We start from the raw sequence: 16,729 nt of genomic DNA, 5'->3' as shown, positions 1-16,729 counted from the left end.
CTTTTCACAGTATTCTGGATATGGGCCAGGATGCTGTTGGACTTCTTGGCCATCTCAGCACACTGCCTTGTTTGCCTGCTCAGTACATAATGACCTTGTCGTTGTGTTCCCTTCTTTTAAAGGTATGAGTGTGGTTGCCCCTGCCTTGGCAATGCCCAGGCCTTGTCAGCCTGTCCCATGAGAGCTGCCCACTCTTGGTGAGGCTCTCTGCTCCCCTGGCGCTTCCCTACCAAGAGAAAATCTCAGGAACCCTTCTGTACATTGAGATCTGCTGCTGGCCGGGCCAATTCTGTGGCAGCTGCTCTCAGCAACTGGCTATACTGGTGTACAGGGCTTCAACAGAAAAAGAATCAAGTTTGCATACCCTCTTCCTGAGGGGATTTACCTCCTGAAGGGCTGAGGTTAAGCACAGGAGCCCTGATGCTTAGTGGGAAAAAATAATTGTATGTACTAAACACAATGAGAAAGTTGTAGTCATCTCCAGGTTCGTCTGTGCTCCATACAAGTCTTTTCTGCCCCAGGGATACTCCTGTGCAACCAGTCTGTCACCTGCAATAATCCACCATGTGGTATCCACTTCCAGAACAGAGATGCAAAAGATTGTTTTGATCTGGTAGAACTGGGCTCAAAAGTACCCCACCAGCAATGTTGTGACACTGAAAAGAAACTAGCTTTGGATTTGAAAGTGTAACCTTCCCAGAAAATGGATGTAAGTCTGGAGTCAAACTCTACTCTTGGATTTAGAGACCCTGTTTGGATGACAGAATAAAACAGGACAGCTAGCTGAAGGGTTATTTAGTCTCTACCACAACTGGCCTGGAGATCCCAGCAGTCTAGTTTGTAAAACTGGTCTGTTTTGGGGGTGTAACTACTTCTCTCTGTACAGTGAAAACTCTGCTGAAGAGATGCACCTCTTGGGCACCCAAGCTCAGTCACTACTTAAGCACTCAGCAAACCTGACTCATGACACAGTCAAAACCAACATGCTCCAGCCAACGCCTATATGCTTATTACTTTTTCTGAACCTAGACATCTGAAGGTATGAAAAACCACTGTCAAAGATTGAGGCATTGAGATACTCTCCAAGAAATGCAATTAGAAGTACCAGAAGGACCCAGGTATGTGTCTGGGGAAGAAATGCTATATCCAGGGGCTAGGGATTCCATGGACCTGCAGATGTTTGGAGGTGATGTGACACTGAATAGGCCAGTTTTAAAATATGCTTATCTGCTGCTTCTTCTTTTGCAGGTGCCAGTGTTATAACAGATGTGTGATGGTGCTGTGCATGGTTTAACAAGAGCTACCTGCATTTTCAGAGAACTAATTCTTGTCAAGTACTTATGCTCTGGGGCTCTTTGGGAACAAAAGGACTCTTTGAATGACAGATACTCTGAGAGAGTGACTCATTGGGGTTTGATGCATGCTACTGATATTCTTGTCTCAGAAAAGCACCATAAGAGGATGCCTTATTAAATTATCTGTTCAACTATTTACTTAGGCCCTGCTGATTTAAATTTTTGAAATAACTTTCTAAAAAGAGAGTGAGACCCTGGTCAGTGTTTCAGAGCCATCCAGTTTAGTCCCTGCCTTGATCATGCAAAATGCTCTTTTCTCTCTGGCTGATGGATATAGACCGAAGACCAGCACTGGGCTGCTGTTCCTTTTCATACTATGTAAAGTAGACTTCCAGTGTCCCCAGGTCACATCCTCATGGTGTTTGAAAGTTTTGGAAAGTTTTCATCCCATGCAGTGCATGCAAAGCCCCAGAAAAGGCTTTCCAGTTATTCATCAACAAAGCTTTATGTGAGACCAAAATAAAGGCTTGGTGACCCCTGGCTTTGCTTGGAATAATGGTTATGAGCTTGGCTGCATGAAGTAGGGACCTTAGTTACATGATTCACTCTAGAGTCGTTTTCAGACAAAGGCATGCAGTGAGAGAGTCATCTGCCAAGGGGAGTATCTCAGATGACTTCAGATAAAGACTGATCTTCAGCAAACCAGAAGACAAGCATCTTGGTGTGCTGAGAATTAGCCTCCACTAGCATGAAAACAGTTGTGTTTGCTTTCCTTACTGACTGTTTATCTGGCACTTCAGTAAGGCACTGCTGGTCAGAGATGGACTAATAAGGAGGCAAGGAGGAAGGAGTCTTGTTCATGAGCCTGAGCAGAACTTGGCAGGGCTGGTTTGCACCCATCTGCTGTAACCACAGACATTAACCCTTTGGAGGGAAGACAGAGAGGTCTTACTGACCAGTTGTTTTTTTAGCAGAAAAGCCCAGAGTATGTTTTGGTTGTTAAAGGCAGAATGGCATCAAGGAACACGTTTCTCCATTTCAAACTGGGATCTAGGTTCCTGATTAATCCAGGCATTGGTAGTAGAAAATGACTATTCAGATAAGACTTCCGCAGCAGCTGCAGACGAGATGTTGTCTTTTTTTTTTTTGTTAGAAATATCTATAAGCCCCCATCACTGAACAGCCAGAACAGCTTTCATCATTCTAAACCAGTCACTTTATGAAGCAGCAAGACCACAAAGTCTTTCATCTTAAAAGCTTAACAACAGAAACTTTGAAGCGGTAATGAAACGATGCAGATCTCCACTCCAAAAATTATAATGGTCCACAGGCAAATCCAAAGGCAGCCCAAGAAAGAGAAGCTGGGATGAGACTTCTCACTCTTACAGCAGAAATAATCCCCAGACTGCCCTCTGTAATATCCTTGCAACCCCAATTCTTACAAGGTGTGACATAAAGTGAAAGGAAAAGAAAGAAATTTCTAACAGCTCTCACTTCCAGATAGATTTTTACCCATTTCGCCAGGGCACGGTCAGGCCACAGGGGTGACTCAGCACTGCAGTGCCTGAGGTGATTTTATTTCTTCATCACTTACCCTGAAGTGAGAACTTTATGGGTTTATAATGCCCAATACTAGCATAAGTATCTCCCACGAAGTACTAACATATTTTCTCCACCCTGGCTCCTTGTTAACATATCTTCTTCTTGGGGACCAAGAGGTCCCAACTAAGATAAGGCCCATCATGTCGAGCACAACTACATATGGAAATGGCCAGCCTTTGCCCGAGGCACCAACCAGGCAAAACAAAGTGGGATGGGAAGCCAGAGATGGAGCTTGCCCCCAGGCACACTGTGGTCATCCATGTCCAAAGTAGCAGGATGGCAGCAATGCCCTGCCCACTGGACCAGCCCATTTCCTACACATACAGAAGCCATGCCATCCTCCAAAAGAGACCACAACATATCTATTTTCAATTATTAACATTTGATACATACATATGTAATGAGGTGACCTTTAAAGCCAAAAATTATAGTGCAGCACCCATAGGTTTTGGCAGGGTAGAGCGGTCACGTATAGCAGCCTCCATTTGGAGGACAGCCTCATACATCTGCCTCAAAATTTCAGCTGTGCTGGGGAGGGCCCAGACTGCTACTCACCATCAACAGGGCTGAGGTAATCATGGAGGTGCGCTGCGCTGGCTGCTCCCCCACTCTGCATCAGGAGGTCCCCATAGGGGTTTGGATGGCCAGCCATCAGTGTCATTTGGTGGTAGTAGTCCGTGGGGTTGGCTCCTGGTGGTGGTGGTGGCAGCCCGAAGAGACCTCGCTCCTTCAGGTGCTCATGAGCCACTGCTGGAATCGTGGGTGAGGAGAAAAACATGGGGAGAAGGTTCCCACTGCAACGTTAGATCTCAGTGCTGACGTTGGCGGCCTCGTCTCCCCCCCGCGCCCCCCGCCAGCCCCAGCCACACGGCTCCGCATAGGGCTCTCGTGACGTGTGCTTGGGCGTGCTTCTGCGGACAAAAGAAACTAAGCTGGGGCCTCTGCATTCCTCCATTTCCGCAAATTTATAAACAATCTCTCATTCCCCCTTCTAATAATCCTCCTGTTCAGGCGCAGTCGGCACCCCAGGGAGGAGGGAGAGGGCCCAGCTCGCCAGCAGCAGTAACCCTGTCAGCATTAACATCCCTGCCTATTAGGAAGGAAAAGACAAATGCAGCCCAGTTCCCGATAGCAGCGCAAGGAAATTAAAGCCAAGGTCTAATGCATAGAGCTAGGTTTAGTGTCTGGCAGCATAAAGCCATTCTGGCTGCCAAAGCCAATTACGCTAACTTTCTTCCAGCTGTAATTTTTCAAACCTGCCTCCCCACCCACTTGCCCCATTAACTTATTTACCACTGCCTTAAAAAAACAGAAATTAAAGGAAAATACAAGCAACTCCAAACACAATGCCTTTGTTTCACAGCAAACAACGCAACTGGCTCTGGAAGGAGAGGACGGGGCAGAGCACACGCACGTCAGCCAGCAGACCTTTGCATGACCGGTGGCTAAGACTTTGGATGACGTTTTAGGGGAGGGAAGAACACATGCATCTCCCCATTACCCTAGCAATAGCTTTTTCAGACACAGAAGATGGGTTTATGATGCCAGACACTAAGTCGGGGGCCTTGTTGCTCTGTGGTGCTCTTTGCTTTGTGGAAGCTAAGGGTCGTTTGTCCTGGCAGCATCCTGGGACCTGAGAATGATGGGATTTGTTGGGTGTCCCTAAACATTGACTGCTTCCTGGGCACTGAGCCAGCTGTTTACAACCTTGTAATGAAGCACTTCTGATGAAGTAAGGCAACACTTGCACCTCCCCAAGTGACACACAGAGTTGTTCATTTTCTCCTTTCCCTTTTTTTATCCCTAGCTCATCAACACAGGGTCTGCTGGGGCTCAGAAAGCATCACTGTGTGTACCCAGTGACAGCTCCCTGCACGGCCTCACCTCCCCTGAAAGCTGCTGCAGGACAGCTCAGGAGTAAAAAGGAAGCCCCTCTCCTTCACCCAGGAGCCATCCTCCCTCAAGATACAATGCCAACAAGGGGATAACCCTAGCAGCATTGCCTCATCTCTGCAATGTCAATCTCAGCCAGGTCAGGCAGCAGGAGCAACTGTGACCCTCTTTAGGGGAAGCAGAGCTCCCAGTAGAGGCATAAGAGCAGGGAAGCTCATAAGAGAGCCGAGAGCACTGCAGAAAGGAACGTACTTTAAGCAAAATATTTATAATATGATCCAGTGGTAATAGCTATTCTCACGCTCTGCTTTCTCAGTGCAATGATGCAAAACAAATGTGTAGTTAAAGGCAGGGGGGAAAAAAAAGAAAAAGAGACAGCTCTCCAACTTCAGAGAGCAGCTGCAGAGCCTTTGCAGCTGTAAATCCCTGGGTTTTAGAGAGTTTCAGTCCTGGTGAGCTACAAAATCGCTGCAGTTGCAGTAGCAGTAGTACAGCATCTTACCGTCGGCAGGGCTGAGGCCCCTGGCAGCAGAGATGACAGAGAGTGTGGGACTGCTGTGGACAGAGCGGAGGTAGTGCTCCATGTGGGGTGCTACGTAGGGGTGTGGTGGGCTGAAGGGCGACTCGCTGGGCCCAGCAGGGTGTGGAGACAGCCGGATGAGGGAGATGTCAGAGATGACAGGACTGCCGCTTAGAGGAGGAGGCCTGGGAAAAAAACAGAGACATGCCATCACTCTCAGCCACCTGGGGCAGGCAGGGGTGCATGCCACCCTTCTCCCTCCCATCCCACTGCCTTCACCTGCAAGGGAGGAGTTCAAGCATGTGGTGAGAGAAACCTCCCCTCTTGCCATACATGGAGCTTGAAGCCAGTGCAAGTTTCCTGTGGACCTGCATCCATACTACACAAACATGTATTTATGCAAGGTGGCTCATCCCAGTTGGACTACTGAGAAAAGGGCCATGAGCTGCTTCAGGCAGTGCCTGTATACATGGGCTGTGTGGAGCATGCCCCATGCTAGAGATCCCACCCCATCTCCTTGCACGGGGAGGCTGGCTACATGAAGACATTCATGACAAACCCAGGGTTTGCAAGCTCTGCAAGCAAGCTATAGCACCTGGCTATAGGTGCTTAGTGCTGCTAAGTGCAGGCTAAGCACTGGATAGGGCTGCATGTAAAAGGATGTAAATGTCTCAAGGGGTGCTTATATGATGTTGGGGTGAACTCCGCTTTGCTCAGCCCAGCATGCATGGCTTGGTGTGCAGCAGTGGAGCAGCCCTCCCCACCTGTGTCCATCACAGCTTGCACAAACCTCCTTGACAGGTTGGTGGTACAGTTTGGAGGGCAAAAGTTCATATAAGGTTTTATTGCATGCTTTCTGGGGGCCACCTCTGTTAAATCCCTCAGATCTTCCTCAGGCCAAGTGCTACCTGAGAAAGAAGTCAGTAAATGATGAGGGATTCATCAGGTAACAAAAAAGGTCTCAGTCATGTTTTGGCACTGGAGCAGTTTTTGCCACGTGAGCAGTTTTTGCCACATGAGCAAGAAGGGTAGAGAACAGTGTGTGGATGTCTCTCAGACCCATCTCCTACTGTACCCTCCAGCCTCTTAGACACAGAAAGTGCAAGAAGGAGAAAAAATTATACACCCTAATCTGAGAAGCAGAAAATATGAACTAGACACTGAAAGAAGCAGCATTGTCATCAGGCAAAATGAAGGAGCAAAATCTGTTTTGCATTCTCCTCTCTCAGTACTCACAGACTGCTACGAGTGGAGCTGGTGTGAAGATGTAGGTCACAACATGGATGACATTTGTCCCTGGCTGGATACTTTGGCAAAGCTGAGGGACATGGGTATGTGCCCCATGCAGCTGCACCCAGAGTATGGAAGATCACAGGGATTTGGGGTTTTGGAGGTCAGGGATCTGGCAGTTGGACTGAGGTAAAGGACAGTATTACAAAGGTCCTTCCCTAAGAACATCTAAATATGCCATTAGTGAACACACATAAGATCTGCCTCTCCACGCACAAACAAACACAAGGGTCTGAGCAGTTTAGACATGCCACTTGCATCTCAGGGTCTCAGTCCCACCCTGCTTTATCAACGCTTCAGGTACATTTTAATTTATTCACAATACTTGTATAACAACAAAACCTCACATAAATGCAATACGAGCTTTGCAGACTTATTCAGCAGTTTATGAGCATGTTTGCCTTTGTTTGATCTTCCACGTGTTTCTCTTTCTGATAAATTAGTAAACCTTGTGGCTTTTTGAACACTTTCTGCCGATGGGTAGTAAATTAAATGCCTTTTAAAATATTTATAGTTCAAAGTACTTTTGTGCAGCGATACTCTCTGTGGCTCACTGGTGTGAAACACAATGTAGTGAAAACCTCTCAGATATAAAAGGCTTGTGGAGATGCGCAGCCACCAACACACATGTGCTTATGTGCCCTCAGCCCTCGACGGGGTTTTGCTAGAGGAACACCCACCAGCAGCATCGAGCCTGTTTTCTTTCATGGCACTGAAAGACAAACTTATGATGGCATGGCTGTTTCGGATCTTATAACCTCCACACCTGTGTTGCCAGGGCCATTAATTACCAAAACTATGGTGCAATAGAAGTCCCTCTCCAAGTCACTCTCTGGTGCCTCTCTCCATGACGTAAGCCATGGTGGCAGCAAGCTTGAGAAAACTGTGGCTGAAGCTGCTTGGGCTGGTTTCTGTCGAGGCTGCTAATAAAGGCAGCTGAGCACAGAGCTGACCAATTTATTTCTGCTGGGGAGGAGGGAGAAGTGAATCAAAGTCTCTGTTCCAGATTTAGTTTCAATTCATTTCTAATAATCTCCACCGCCTCATCTGGAAAAAATGAAACAGGATTTAAAAAAATGATGTCATTAAGAAAACATCTGACTAATTTTTCTTCTGATGAAGACTTAATATAAGTGAGGGGGGATGTAAATTAAAAGCAGCCCCAATCTTCTCTGGGCCACAGAGCTTGCCTTAATACATAAGCCATGAAAGAAGTTTTCTTACATATACAATAAGTTCCCCCTTTCATCAGTACTCACAGCTTCTCCCCAAAGGGTTGTGAACTTCTTTGATGCAGGCTTGAAACTATGTATCACCAGGTTTATGAGCCTTTGGAGCCTCTGCTGATCAAACTGTGAGGCCAACATCTAAAATGTATACAACAATATGAAGGGGTTGCTGTTCATTTTCTCTGTGCTAAATTGGGCAGAAGTGTTGGTGTCTCTCAGAACAGGAAAACTCCACCCTGGCCAAAAAGGTAATGCTGGGAAAGAGATCAAGAAAATGCTTGCAGCTGGAGACCCGGATGGAGTTTCAATATGAGGCCCTGTGCATACACACTGGGTTGGCAAAGGGGCTTCTTCTTACAGCCAGCTTAAACCCTCTCCTTGCCACATCTCTCTGTTTGTGGACCAGGACAGCCATACAACACATAGCCAGGTCAAGCTCCTGTAAGCCCTCCTAGGCAGGATCATCTCTTACCAGTGTACACTTGCAATTCTAATTCTAGCAAAGCACCACGGCACAGCACATCAGAAAGAAAAATGGCTTCCATTAGCTGTCTACCAGGAGTGACTCACTCATCCAGAAGGATCCTCTGCTCCCAATTCTGTAAAGTTTTCTTCCCATCCCTCCCCTTTTTTTCCCCTTCAATTGTGCTACCAGCATTATTTCTTATCTAATCCCTAAGTCCCACACTGTGCCATAGAATCATAGCATCATAGAATGGCTTGAATTGGAAGGGACCTTAAAGATCATTGAAGCCACCTGCCATGGGCAGGGACCCCTCCCACTAGACCAGGTTGCTCAAAGCCTCATCCAGCCTGATCTCAAACACTTCCAAGGATGAGGAGTTCACAACTTCTCTGGGCAGCCTGTTCCAGTGTCTCAGCACCCTCATAGTAAAGAACTTCTTCCTAATGTCTAATCTAAATCTATCCTGCTCTAGTTTAAAACCATTGCCCCTTGCCCTATCACCACATGCCCTTATAAAAAGTCCCTCTCCAGCTTTCCTGTAAACTCTCTTCACATACATCACATGGACACTCTGCAAATAGAAAGGCAGTCATAGCCTCACAGGTCTGCTCTTGGCAAAGGGGAGCAATCGGCTACTGCTTTTCAGAGGCAGTGGCTTAACAGTGGCTCTGGGGAAAGATGGCTCTGTCTCGACTCCCAGCTCACCTCCTCGGCAAGCAGGGCTTCCCATCCCCAGCACCTGAATCTTGCATCAGGACAATCTCCAGCTCGGTGCAGATAACCAGCCTGTGCAATGGTACCATGGTGCCATAGATGGATTTCTTGCTATGTTTGTAGAGCTCCGCAGATGGCACATGGAAAACACACCCGTTGCCTGTTGGGGAGGTCCTGGCTCTGCTGAAGACACTGCTGTAAAAACCTCACTGTCTGCAGCAGGACAAGGGATTTCACCTGACCGCATATGTTTCTGAAGAAATCATGATTCTGGTTTTCAAATAGGCTAAGGGAATTTGGTGTCCAAATGCCATTAAATTTAATGGGAGCCAGGGGCCTGTTTTCCCCACGGCTCCGGCAAGAAGCCCAGGCTCTATAATTAATGCTCCGGACTTGTAGAGCAATTTGCATCTCTGACGAAGCACACGAGCCTGGACTCATTTCCTTCCCCACCCAGGAGAGAGAGGCTCTCCCTTTCCTGCTCTTTAACAGAGGGAGACACTGAGGTGAGGGAAGATCCCATGTAAGGGCTGCAGAGCTTCATGGCGATGCTGGGGGCATGCATGCTTCTGGAAACTTTACTCATGAACTGGGTAAATCTGCTGGGAGACCAGAAATTCTCGAAATATTTACCTATCTCCAGTTGCCTGTAGACCTGGACACAGTGCTGAGAAAGGATCCTCATAGTGCCATGGCAGAGGAATAGTACTGGCTCTGGGGAGCTGGGCTGGGTTACTGGGATGGGAGACCCCTCAGGGACTGACAAAACCATTGCTGGCTGCTATGAACCCAGTCTTGGGGTGACTTCTTGTCACTCTGCCCTTCCCTTGTGGTCATCCACCAGCAATCCCAAAATCTTGAGGGGCAGAGATGCGGCATCAAATCCCTGCTGCTTCATGAGGGCCTGGAGCCTCTGCAAGGGGCACTCAGTAATAAAAGTAACAGTTAAGGAAGTGGCCCATTTCTGAAATCATCCCCATAAGTTAAACAAACCCCAGGAAAATGGGAACAATTAACAAGCACTAACATCCCATGACTATTCTAAATTAATACTTATGTGCCAAATATATTCATTCAGTGGAAAACAAAGGGCTGAATACTTTTCCATATGCTTAATGGAATATGGACATTTGCAGGCAATTGTTGTCTTGTACAATAAAAAATCTACACAGCTGCTACAAAGAGATGGAAGCTAGGAACAGAGCTGCTCATGGTGAGGGGTATCATAGCCTGGTAGACTTTTGCTGTAAGAAAAAAAGTTTTAAAGCCAACAATCCCTTCTAAGCCCCCCACAAAAATCTCTTCTTTTGTTTGAAACCAAGCTTCCTGGCCTCATTTTTCTAAGTCCTGTCTGCCCAGAACACCACTCAATATCTGCAGAAGATGGAATAGAGCCGTATGGATGCCCCCAAACCAGACTGCTCAAGGCAGACACTCCTCATACAGGATGCTAAAACTGTATTCCTCAGGAAACCTAAAATGCCCCAGGATTCATGCTAAATGATTCAGTCTAAACAGCTCTCGCCAGCCCCTCAACTTCACCTCTGTTTATTTCTGATTTAAAGTCCCTTAACACAGGAAGGGTGAGAGGTCATGACACTTGTGCAGTTCCCTCAGGATCAAACCCTGCGAGGTCTCTCAAAACGAGGTACCTTTCAGAGGTCAAACCGGGGCCATGACTATCAAATTCACATGGCATTTGATCATTCACAAAGATGTCTCCCCCCTCCTTTCATTTTTTCAGCTCGGAGAGCAGAGGATGCACTGGGAGGAGCAGCACAGAGCTGCCTTGAAGCCACCTCTCCCCCCAGCAGCCACTGCCAGGGAGCGTGGGGCAGACCAGTAATGAGGCGTCTGGGAATCGCTCATGCTTTGCAGCTCTCCCAGCACTGCAACAAGTTGATAATTATCCAGTAAAGTGACTGATGCTCAAATATAGGGCTATCAACTTGAAGATGCCAGCTAATATGTCCCACTAGGAAGAGATCAGGATGGGGACCCATGAGACATCACGGCTAACTCCCAACCCTCCCCTGCCAAGATGCTCAGCACAAGTAATTTTATTCCTTTCCCCCACTATTTTCTCAGCTGTAAAAATGGGTTATTAATATCTTTTTTCCCCTCATACTTACAAAGATGAATGCATAGAAAATCAGGGCTACTGCTGCTAATTCAGTAATTAATGTATTTACTGATAAGAAGCTGTTATGAAGACTGTGAAGCTGGATACAAAGTGCTACAGCTTCTCTGCAGAAATTTAACAGGCATGTTTTGAACAGTTCCCATGCTCTCCTTTCCCCTCATATATGTTTTTGAGGTATGGAAAGCATGAAAAAAATAATTTCAATAAATAATTTCAATACCAAGGACAAGTTCCCATTAGATGAGTTCATGGAGGAAAGCCGTAAATTCAGCACTGCTGCAAAACTTCAGAGCAAAACCCGAAGTTTTTTTGTAAAAGATGGGCTCTAAGTGTACCACAAGTTTTGAAGTTTTAATACTAAGAAAGAGTAAATTTTCTCAGTATAGAACATTAAAGGGAGAAGTCTTGTGGCCTGTGTTGCAGATGTCTGAACAGGTAACTGTGGTAGTTCTTTTGGGCTTAAACAGACACTAATCTCTGAATATAAAATCTCTTATTTGTGGATTTGTGGCTAGGACACTGCTTTGAGGAGGATTTAGGGAGAGACTATTGAAAATCCTGCTCTGTATCCATTGGCAATGGTAGATGTCTAAAAAGCCTAATCTTGTACCACTGAAGTTAAATGAAACTCTGCCACTGATGGCAGGAGCAACAAGAACAGGTCTCCAATGCATTGATTCTTCTGTTTCCATCTATACCATGGAAACACTATCATAATCTAAGGTGCAATTTCTTTGCACAATTCTTCTTCCACTCCTTAGAAAAACATATTCAAGACTTTATGCAACTTCTAGCATATGAGGTTAACTTAATGTCTTTCTTCCAAGTAAGGAAAAGGTTGTGTTTTGTTTCAAAAGTGGGAAAAAAAAGAAGGTAAGTGCCTATCATTTTTTCCTTTCAAAAGACCAATCCATTTTCAAACAAGTCTGACTTCAGCCTTAAGTTTAAAACATCTAAAGCCAAGAACAAATTGAAAAAAATATTTTATTTCAAGTATTTTGGTTCAGAGCTTGAAACCATTTTTTTTCCCCCACCTAAGCTCCACTAAAAGTTAACATTCTTCAGCTCACAGGTTGTTGGCAGGCTTAGTGGAGGCAAGGACATTTGGAGGGAGCCAAGTTGGGAGCCTGACAGGAATTGGTCCTCAGATCAGAAACTCCCCTATCCACATATGGTTTCTCATTGCATTTGTGCTGCATTTACTACAATGCACTTCAAGTTTTGGCTGACACTTATAGGCACAACTGCAACACAACAACAACAACAATATCAATATTTGCTTTTAAAATGGAAGCAAAATGCAAATTTTTAATAAGTAAGGTTGCCCTCCATTATACAACACACAAAGAAGAAAGACATCAAAGGTAGAAATCAGAGTTGATACGGGACCTTCAAACCCAAATCAAATTAGTGTCTTGAGGAGAGATCTTTGATTTAAGCTTAATAGTGGTGATTTTTTCTTGGGTTGTTTTATACTTAATCAGTCACACGGCCCACTGTGCAGACATATGTTCCCAAAGCACATCAAAGCAAGTAAACATTCTGTTTCAGATCCTAATATCCTTTTTTATCCAATTATCTTACTTACATGATCTTTTAATTTAGGTTCTGAAAGCCCACCTTTTCACACAAGCTTTCCTTTAGTGATGGAGGTAGAAGGATGACCAGCTCAGTTCTTGTGAGATACCCGCCAAAAAACCCCCGCAATGAATAAATCAAAGCACAGCAGATGAGTCTCTAAGATAGTTTCTTGAGAGATTAATGATGAAAGCCTTCAGAGGAGAGGCATATTTTAAGAAAGAGAACTTCAAGGAAGGTAGCTGAGAGGGAGAGATGGAAGGAGAATGAGAAAAAGTCAGAAAAGGAAGCATGGATAAACCTTTATTTAGAATAAACCAAACCAGGTTGGAAGAGACCTTCAAGATCATCGCATCCAACCCATCAACCAATCCAACCCACCCAAACAACTAACCCATGGCAAACAACTAACCCATGGCATGGATAAAAGCACAAGAGCCAATGAAAGTAGTCCAGAGACAAACCAGAGTGATGAAAATCTGGAGGCATGTTAACTTCAGGTTGAAACCACCAGGCATGAGAACTTGATTCCAGTAGTTGCAAAATTTGAGAGCTGGGGTGTCAAAATGCTGCCGGCTCAAGTCAGGGAGGGGGTGAGGGCTAGGCAGCAGCATGGTGGATGTGGGGGGAGCAAGCAAGGTGGGAAGCAGTGGGGAATAAGACAGGCATAGGTGTAGACATAGACCAGATTCAGAGGTCAGAGGTGAGTAGGAAGTCGAGTGAGATCTGAGAGGATTCAATACTGGCAAGGGCATGTAGGAAATGGGTGTTGGAAAGAGGTGTCAAATGTGACACAAATCTGACTGATTTCCCTTGGAACACATGTTGAGGATATTAGCACTTTCAAGTGAATGCTTTGCTTGTAGCTGTGAAGACCCTGGACTCGGGAAAACAAATGGGAAGTGTGGGGAGGAAATCTGAATTTTTGATCCCTGCCTCACGTCTTCTTGCTATGCTACTTTTGGGTGGTGGCTTTTCTCCCTTAAAAGGAAATAATGCTCAAGTGCTACAGAAAATTTTAACATTTAAAAGACTACTCCTACAGTAGTTCTGAAGATGTCCCTTCCCTACTATGCCAGCACTAACCTGCTGAGGAGAGGAGAAAGTCAGTGACAGCAAGATCACAGCAATGGAGCTCATGGAAGAGTCAGGCAAACCATAGAAAATGCTTGTTCATTCATTACCCTTTAAATCTGTCTTGGCTCTATAGCCATCACATCCCAGAAAAGCAAAAAAGGACCATTTCTCTTCATCATGACTGTAATACAATCAAGTGGCTGCAGCATTACTCTAACCAATGTTAACTAACAGAGTCTATGTCTGACATCTATAATTTCATGTTAACAAATTAGGTAGACTCCTGCATTTCCTGGTACCTTGAATGCCCAAGAAGCTCATAACTTTTCTTTATATGCAAAATGTCAGGCAAAGGGCAAACAATGTTATGCCAGAAGACCATAGCCAAATCACTTGGTTGGAAAGTGCTGTAAATCATGAGGTGAATGGAAAATGAATCTTTGTTCCAGGACAGCAACTTCCAGCATTAATGTTACTGCTAATATGATCCTTTTCTATTGGGAATGTCCTCTTCCTGTAATCCAAAGTCCTATATCTTACATCTTGTAACTAAACAAGATACAAAGCAATAAACTAGTCATATAAAAAAAAAAAGCCTGAAATGTCCTGCTTCTCTTTTCTGAAGTACAGGGGAAAACCATTGGTATTCAAGGTCTAGAAAAACATTGTGCATTCTCTAAGCAGCAGTAAGCTGCTCTAACAAATTAAAAGTAACAAGCCATGGTTTACAAAGAGGAATAAAGGGGAACAGGTATAGTACAGATCTCCACAAAGCCTTTCCAGACACAGCACAGATCTACACAAAGCCTTTGTAGACACAGTAGAGGAGCTCTGTGTGCAGAGATGATCATGATAGAAACATTTCACACACCTGCCCACACATGCTAGGTATGATGCTAGCATGCTGCCTGCCTCTGGTGCATCACAGCACAAAGCAGTAAGAAGACATGCATTCCTGTAATAGCAAAGCTTTTGGCTAGGGCTCCCTGGGTTTTCTGTAGGAATTAATTTTGCTGGTATTTGACACATTTTAAACAGCAACAGCACTCACAGTAACCTCCAAAGGGAAATATTCCTGAACAATATATAATAAATACATTGATTTCTAATAATAACCATCTGCCCTAAATCTTCTTGCTGACAGGTTTAGTTGGACCAAAGGCCCCTTTCACATCTACTTCATGACAGTTCCCATCACTGCATAAAGACTTTGAAGTGCCCTAACGTGCAATAAAATGCAAGATAACCTACCAAACTGTCAATATTTCTTCACTTCTAAAAGGAAATGCTAATGGCACTCAAAGAGCTCAAGATGTAATGTAAGATCTGATCCAACAGGCTGGCTGATCTAACCATCCTTTCCCTTGCTACGAGTATGCAGAAAAGCAAGCAATTATATGGTGAAGAGCAGAACTAGGTAAAAGTTTTTCACTGATATGACTGCAGTGAAAAAAAAATAAATCCTTTTTATTCCAAACCATTTTTTCTCTTGAAAGAATCTGGGCTTTTCTGTGTAAAGTAACAGAATTAACAATGAGTTAGCTGTTCAATTTTAATTTCTTCCTTTAAACCTATCAGCTTTTTCTTTTCTGTCTTTTTTTAATCATTGGTAAGAAAATGAACCAGAATGAAACACAGATGTTTTAAAGATTTGGACAACATTCATCTGGGAGTTAATTTTCCGTAGGTAAAATATGAACACAAATACTCCAGTGAAAGCAGAATCTCTCCCCAACTGACTGCAATAAAGAACTGGCTTTTCTCTACCAGCTCCACCCTGCAGTGCAAGATTAAGAAATGCTCTATATCAGGAGAAGCTAAATGTAATAAAGATAAGTCTAGTCCTACAGTAAAACCCCATCAGTGCTTGATGCACTGTACAACAGACTTCAAAGCAGCCAGGATGCTGTCCCCACCCCCTAGATCATCAGTTCATGGTAAGAAGGGATGAGATATTTTGTATCTCATTGTCCACATACCATCTGAGAAGCTTTCCTTCCAGAACCCAGGTCTATCAGTGCCATTCTCTGCAGCTGCTCTCCTTCTATCTTTCCTAATGTTCCCCAGCTGTTTACTGCTGAAAGTTTACACTAGTGCTTTTCTACCTGTGGTTTGCAAACCATTGGGAATCACAAAAACCTTCTTCAGGTGTGTGAAGGGGGTGGGGGGGTGGGGGGGAAGGGGACACACACACACAAAAAAAAAAACCCCACCAACCCTGCAAGCCTCTTGTTATCTGAGCCAAATTCACTACACCTTGTTTGCCAACTCTGCTGGAAAATGTTTAGGGAGGCCTCAGACTGTAATAGTGTATAAATCCCTCATTGACCCTATGCTTCCCAAAATGAATAAAAATTACATATGAGACATTCTCAGAGTCCCAATCTGACCACCGCCCTAATCCATCCAATACCCACCAACATTAGCTGGTGCTGGAGCACACATGCATGTTTAGGCTTCTTTGCTACACCAGCTTAGAGGTAACCCCATCTCCCATGTCAGCAGCATTGTATTACCTACAGCAACACCTCCCTCCCACCACCATGCAAAGGGAGACCTGCGGGCCTCATCTTTCATTCTCTTATCTCATGCAGCTATTCCTTATGCAGACACATTTCTGTATACAAATCCCATTATACTTGACCCTCAGTTCACCCTGTTTCCATTACAACGCTGTAGACTCAACCAGACTTGCTCCAGTGCCAGCTCTGTGCTGTCATTCCTTGCGCAGAGTGGTAATAAAGAAATCAGTGTTTTAAGCTGACAAAGAACAGATTTCTTACTAAGTAAACACTGATGTTTTGGTAGGGAAATTAAGTTATAAAATTGTGTCTACAAAGGGAGACCATACAGATGGAGTTTGTTAAGAGACAGCAATACAGTCAACAGTGGTTAATTCAATTGCCTGCTACTTATCAGATT

The 16,729-nt window shown here is 44.8% G+C and overlaps 1 protein-coding gene across 3 annotated transcripts in view; it reads right to left on the bottom strand.

The window, feature by feature from the left end:
* The window catches only part of GLI2 (GLI family zinc finger 2), a 198,059-nt gene that overhangs the window by 38,942 nt on the left and 142,388 nt on the right, over positions 1-16,729 (bottom strand). For 2 of the 3 annotated variants that reach the window (XM_068138973.1, XM_068138972.1), the window contains exons 4-5: positions 5,293-5,495; positions 3,453-3,647 (exon numbers count right to left, since the gene is read on the bottom strand). In XM_068138973.1, coding sequence (XP_067995074.1) covers positions 3,453-3,647; positions 5,293-5,495 — 398 coding nt within the window. The remainder of the gene's footprint in view (positions 1-3,452; positions 3,648-5,292; positions 5,496-16,729) is intronic. The other variant, XM_068138975.1, reaches the window with a different exon arrangement.

This window comes from Melanerpes formicivorus, unplaced genomic scaffold (assembly GCF_026170545.1).
Source record: "Melanerpes formicivorus ecotype bairdi unplaced genomic scaffold, bMelFor1.0.p_v2 SCAF_5, whole genome shotgun sequence".
Classification (NCBI taxonomy): Eukaryota; Metazoa; Chordata; class Aves; order Piciformes; family Picidae; genus Melanerpes; species Melanerpes formicivorus.
The sequence above is the reverse complement of the archived record's forward strand: the minus strand, read 5'-3'. Positions and strand labels throughout refer to the sequence as shown.